Source organism: Talpa europaea, assembly GCF_964194135.1.
Source record: "Talpa europaea genome assembly, chromosome: 8".
Taxonomy (NCBI): domain Eukaryota; kingdom Metazoa; phylum Chordata; class Mammalia; order Eulipotyphla; family Talpidae; genus Talpa; species Talpa europaea.
Genome location: NC_140075.1, coordinates 82,237,323 through 82,243,322, shown reverse-complemented (window position 1 = coordinate 82,243,322; position 6,000 = coordinate 82,237,323). Strand labels below are relative to the sequence as shown.

Sequence of the window (6,000 nt, the reverse complement as noted above, 5' to 3'; positions counted from 1 at the left end):
TGGGCCGAGCCTGGAATTTTAAGCGTGAAAAGAAGGGGAGCATAGCTTTTAAGTATATACTGAGCTTTTTCATCAGTCAGTAGGTCTCATGGCAACACCTGGAAATCCATGTTATTCATCTCCTTTTAGGCGCCAGGACTGAGGGTGAAAGAGGCGAAGAGGCTCCCGGCAGGACCCACACTCGAGGCGGTCAGGCTCCCGGGAGGAGGGCGCGCCAGGGGCGGGGTGATGGGGGGCGCTTCAGCCGGTTGCTCGGGAGGGGGGCGCGCGCAAAAAGCCTGGTTGCCATGAAGAACCTCGGCCTGGTAAAGCGCCTGCCCAGGCAGCCAGCAGCGGCAAGAAAAGGGGGTCTCCGCGCCGCGCGGCCCGTCCCCAGCGCAGGGGGGCGGGGGGACCCCAGCTGGAAGCCAGACGCAGGCTCCGTCACGAGCGCCCCAGCGCCAGCCCCCTCGCCGCGGGGAGGGCTTTCTCACGCCCCCCGCTCCCGGTGACTGCGCCGGAGGTCGGAAGGAAGCGGGGCGAGGAGTGAGTCATCCCGCCTCAGTCCTCCTTCCCGGCCCCCTCGCCTGCGCGCGCCGGCCCCCTCCCGAAACCCGGCCGCCGGGAGCGACGCCTCCCCTTCGCCTCGCCTCAGAGAGCGCCGCCAAACCCGCCGGGGCCTGCGGAGGAAAAGAGAAGGACGGGCCCGTGGCCAATGAGAGCGCTGCTCTCTCGCCCGCCGTCCAATGAGCGTCTGCCTACAGGCGAGGGGCGGGACAAAGGGGGCAGGAGGGGGCGGTTCCGGGCTGGCGCGCGGCGCCGCGGGTTTGAGGCTCGGGGAGAGCGCGCGGCTGGAAATCGCGCCCCGGCGACGCGGGAAGCTGCCTCCGCCGCCGACGCCGCTGCCGCTGCCGCTGCCGCTGGCCAAGGTGCTGGCCACGACAGGCCGACCGGCCACCTCGTCAGCGAAGGCTCCCGCTGCAGCTGCCGCTGCCTTGCCCCCGCCCGGTCCCCATGGAAGAAATGGAAGAAGAGTTAAAATGCCCGGTGTGCGGCTCCTTCTATCGGGAACCCATCATCCTGCCCTGCTCTCACAATTTATGCCAGGCGTGCGCCCGCAACATCCTGGTGCAGACCCCGGAGTCAGAGTCCCCCCAGAGCCGCCGGGCCTCGGGCTCCGGGGTCTCCGACTATGACTACCTGGACCTGGACAAGATGAGCCTGTACAGCGAGGCGGACAGCGGCTACGGCTCCTACGGGGGGTTCGCCAGCGCGCCCACCACCCCGTGCCAGAAGTCTCCCAACGGCGTCCGTGTGTTTCCCCCGGCTATGCCGCCACCGGCCACCCACCTGTCACCGGCCTTGGCCCCGGTGCCCCGCAACTCCTGTATCACCTGTCCCCAGTGTCACCGCAGCCTCATCCTGGATGACCGAGGGCTGCGCGGCTTCCCGAAGAACCGCGTTCTGGAGGGAGTCATTGACCGCTACCAGCAGAGCAAAGCCGCGGCCCTTAAGTGCCAGCTTTGCGAGAAGGCACCCAAGGAGGCCACCGTCATGTGCGAACAGTGCGATGTCTTCTACTGCGACCCGTGCCGCCTGCGCTGCCACCCACCCCGGGGACCCCTAGCCAAGCACCGTCTGGTGCCCCCGGCCCAGGGCCGCGTGAGCCGGAGGCTGAGCCCCCGGAAGGTCTCCACCTGCACAGACCACGAGCTGGAGAACCACAGCATGTACTGCGTGCAGTGCAAGATGCCTGTGTGCTACCAGTGCCTAGAGGAGGGCAAACACTCCAGCCATGAAGTCAAGGCTCTGGGGGCCATGTGGAAACTGCACAAGGTGAGTCCTAAGAAAACCCGTCTGTAACTACTGGCGCCTCGAATCCTGGGATTTTACAGCAGACATGGTCCCTTCTCTTTTGCGCACAGTGCATCCCAGCAGGGGCGCAATGCAGGTGCCTCCTATATCTGCTTCCCCCGTCTGGTGCATTGCAGGAAGCGCAGGGGAACCTTAAAGGGCGCACAGGAGAGTTGAATGTCCCCAGAGAGTATCTTGGTTGCCTCACGTTGGGTCTTCCGTGGCGCGCTGCCTGCGAGCCAGGCGCTGGCTCCCTTCCTTGCTGCGGTTGTGCAGCCTGCGGCCGTGGCTAACTTACAGAAAAGCGTTGCGTAATTGCACAGAACCACGCCAGAGCTCAGGGCCACCAGGCATTTTCCAGGCTAGAATCGGCTGCGCGGCTCCGGACGCGGTCCCCGGGGAGGAGATGGCGCGGCTGGGTGGTGAGGGTGGAGTGAGGCTGGAGCTGCTGGAGAGAAAGGGCATCAGCTGGGTTGCGGAAGACGTCGCCGGTTGAATACTAATAGGTCAGCGCGGGCCCAGACCCTGCTCCCCAGCTGGAGGAATTGCAGGTCAGGGTACCTTGAGTTCTGGAGGCAGAGTTCCAAGGCCAAAGCCGAGGGGGGTGGGGTGGGGAAGGAAAACAATCCTCTGGTTGCCATGGTAACACGACTTTAAGGCTGTGGTTCTCACGCTATAGGAATGGACCTGAGGCCTAAGGACTGGAGGAGCTTAGTTTCGACCTAAAAGCTAGGCAGGTTTATCAATTACGGTAAGCCCTTCTCCCAACCACTTCTCCCATCCACACACACTTCTCCAGAATTCAGCCCTTTTCTGCTTTCAGCAGTTGTCTGTGCAAACTTTTGAGACACCTGTTATTGGATTATCCTTTTGATAGCTTTTGATCCTTTTGGCATCCACCAAAACTAGCTTCAAGAAGAGTGCTTTAAGTACAAGTTAGGTCAGGCCACTCCTCTGCTCAAGTCCTCCAATTGTTTCCCACATTCTTGGAGGATTCTTAGAAAGGTTCGCCAAACCTTCATAACCTGCTCCTCTTCTGCCTAGTGGGTCTCATTTTCTCCCACTTATTCCCTCTGTTTCAGTCCCTCTTGCAGGTCCTCCACCAATACCAGGCGCCTGGTGTGATCTACCCCCAATACCCTACATCCCAATGACTCACTCTCTTGTGTCCTTCAGATCTTTGTTCAGATGTCACCTTTGCCATGAGACGTTCCTGACTACAGTGGCTGCTGTCCATCTCAGACACACCTTAGTTCCTTCCCACTTTAATTTTCTTAGTAGTACTTATCACAATCTGGTATGCTATGTATTTGAATTATCATATCACTTTTGTATTTATCTATTGCTTCCTCCCCTCCTCCACTTCAGGAAGATAAGCCTCTGAGGAAAGAGATCTTGATAATATTATCCCCACACTACTTAGAAGGAAGGAAACCACTCTTGAGTAAATGTGCAAAAATTGACATTTTTATTTCAAATAATCCATTTAGTTAGGGGTGTGAAGGGTAGAACAGGGGTTCAGAATTATTGCAGGGATATTTTATACACATCATGGAGTTTCAGACCCAAGGGTGAGGCAGAACAGTAAAAATGATGGTGTTCAGGTCTCAGTTAATGCCCCCATTCAGCTTCCAAGCATTCTCTAGAGGCTAGAAAGGCTGGCTTTTGAGAGAAGTCAGTGATATTTTATTACAGCAAGAAAAAAGTATCACTTTTTCAGGAAACAGGGAGGTTTTCTTAACTCAGTATTGAGAGTCCTTTGTGTTTTAATCGTTTTGTTACCATCATTTGTATTCTTACCTATAACCTATTAAATCATATTTGTCTGATGGAGATATAATTCAGCATAAATTTAAGCTTCACTAGGCACACCCCAATATTTATTAAACACTTCAATTAAAAATATTTTAATTATATTTAATTTTAAGTTTCCAAAACTAGTTAATGACTGATTTTTTCTTCATATTATTTCACTCTTAAGGTGCTAACTACAGTCTGTGTTGAGTTGCCCTACAAAACTATCCTTGGAACTAAGAAATTAATCATCCTGTCTGAAAGAAGAACTTAGAGCCACACACTAATTAGGATGGCCAAACTACATTATTTTTCTGTGAAGAAAAGTCTTAATTTGTCCATTTATGCCAAAAGAAACATCAAGTTTCTGTCAAACCCCATATAGATTTGGAATGTTAAATCATTTGTTTAATGATAGATACTGTGGTGCAAACTGGATTGAAATTTGATGTCTGTTAGAAAAGAACAATTTTAAAACCCTTGACATATGACATAGTAGGTTAGGAAGGGAGTGCTGGGTCATTAAAAAATAAATAGAACATTTCTTCTCTAATCTCTTACACAAAGTTCCAAAATAGTAAATAGGTATAAGTTTTGTTCACTCAATCTCAGGATTATTAAACTTCCAAGAAAAAATAAGGCAAAAGTGACAGATTTTAACTTTCAGTTATCACCTGTCACATGAACAACAAACATTACTCCGCTACTTTATCTCCTTAGTTAGGTTATTTCATTTTCTGGTACTTTCAAGTGAATGAAACCTGTATCCCACAAAAGCTAATGAGCCAGAATTCCTAAGCCCTTCAAAACATAAACAAAGAATTATGCCAGTAGTTCTCCCAAATTTGGGCAAATAATTATCAACACAGGTTATTTCTAGACCTTAATTTTTTCACTAATCTACTATATTAGTCATTTCTAGTAATAATGAAAATCCTGTGAACAACAGTTTCTCTCGGACACTAAACCATTATCTTTCACATTCAAGACAAAATGGCTGAAGTTTATTTATTAAGTGGTTTTAAAAACAACAGTGGAAATTTATTAGTTCTCAATTGACCAAATTAAAATACTTTTTAGATATATCTGGCCTTCAAACCCTATACAAAAACTTCGTGAAGTGGCCTTATAAGATAAATAAATACCTGATAATTTTCATTTGGTATCAGCACTCACTGTATTCCTTTACCAACCTTGATTTTTATAAAGAAATGCTATATCAAAATGATTTGATAGATAGTCTCAAATAGGCAATTAGAACCATAAATATTGCTTGTAAATCTAGCAATTCATATTCCTAAATCTAACATCATTCTGAATTCCTGGTATGTTTTATCAATCACTGAATCAATAGTATATTTATAGCCTTTTTTGTTTTTGTGTAATTGAATAAAGATTTCCTTTTCCTTTCTATCCTAAGCACTGGATTTTCATTCTGAATCTTATCTCAAATGCTATTTCTCCCTTGCCTTCTTGTTTTTAATGAAGGTTTGCAATTTAAATAACATTTTGACATAAACCATCTATTGTTATGCTTTCGTTTTCAAAGTATTCTGGAAAACTATCTGTTTATAATATGGAGGCATCTTATCAAGTATTCAAGGAGCAAAACGTGTGTTATTTAATGAAATTAAATTGGTATTCAGTTAATTATGCATCAGTAGTGAACACAATATAATCTAGATGTTCCTGTGGTAAATGTACAGTATGTTTTCATGTTTTAAATTTTTCCTTTTAATTTACTTCTAGTACAGTCAGAACATTCTATGTTCAATGTAAACATTCTTAGAGCTATTAAGAAGAATGTAACAGAGAAGCAAATTGTTCTCTTGGCATTGAGGCATAACAAAAGAGCTACATGACATGCCATCCAGATTGCAGAATAGATGCTGCCACTTACTCACGAATAGCTTTAAGCAAGTCTCATAACCTCTTTATGCTTCCTACCCACAGATGTCAAGAGCTCAAACTGTATTTGTGAAAGTAATTTGAAAAAAATAATTGAAGTGTTTATGTAACCAGTTTCAGTCTGGCATGAGTACATTTTGGGGTTAAATAATATTTGTCTCACTAGTCAACAATTCCTGCATGAAAATATCATCCCCCAACTTAGGGTGCTTTACTTGTTGCTTTCAGAGTACAAAGCCACACTGGAAGGTGATCTAAAAGAGTGATCCATATCCTCAAGGGTCAGAGGGAATGCTCAGTTGAATTAAGCTCAAGGAATAAGAACACTACATTAAGATTCATTTCTACATTAAACACAGGTATTTTTTTTTTCAGTAACAAAACTTAAATGAAAACTGATATGACTCAGTTTTTTTCAGGTTCTCCAATCAAGATATTATCACCTTGAAGTAGCATAAATTGTTC

General features: G+C 47.5%; 1 protein-coding gene across 24 annotated transcripts in view; it reads left to right on the top strand.

Moving 5' to 3' along the window:
• Positions 1–901: 901 nt before the first annotated feature.
• TRIM9 (tripartite motif containing 9) overlaps positions 902–6,000 on the top strand; it is a gene marked incomplete at both ends in the record, with an annotated part of 98,615 nt that continues 93,516 nt past the window's right edge. For 22 of the 24 annotated variants that reach the window (XM_084240768.1, XM_084240762.1, XM_084240755.1 and 19 more), the window contains one exon: positions 994–1,815. In XM_084240768.1, the coding sequence (XP_084096894.1) occupies positions 994–1,815 (822 nt within the window). Of the gene's footprint in view, positions 1,816–6,000 lie in introns of all 24 variants that reach the window. The other 2 variants (XM_084240767.1, XM_084240765.1) reach the window with 2 other exon arrangements.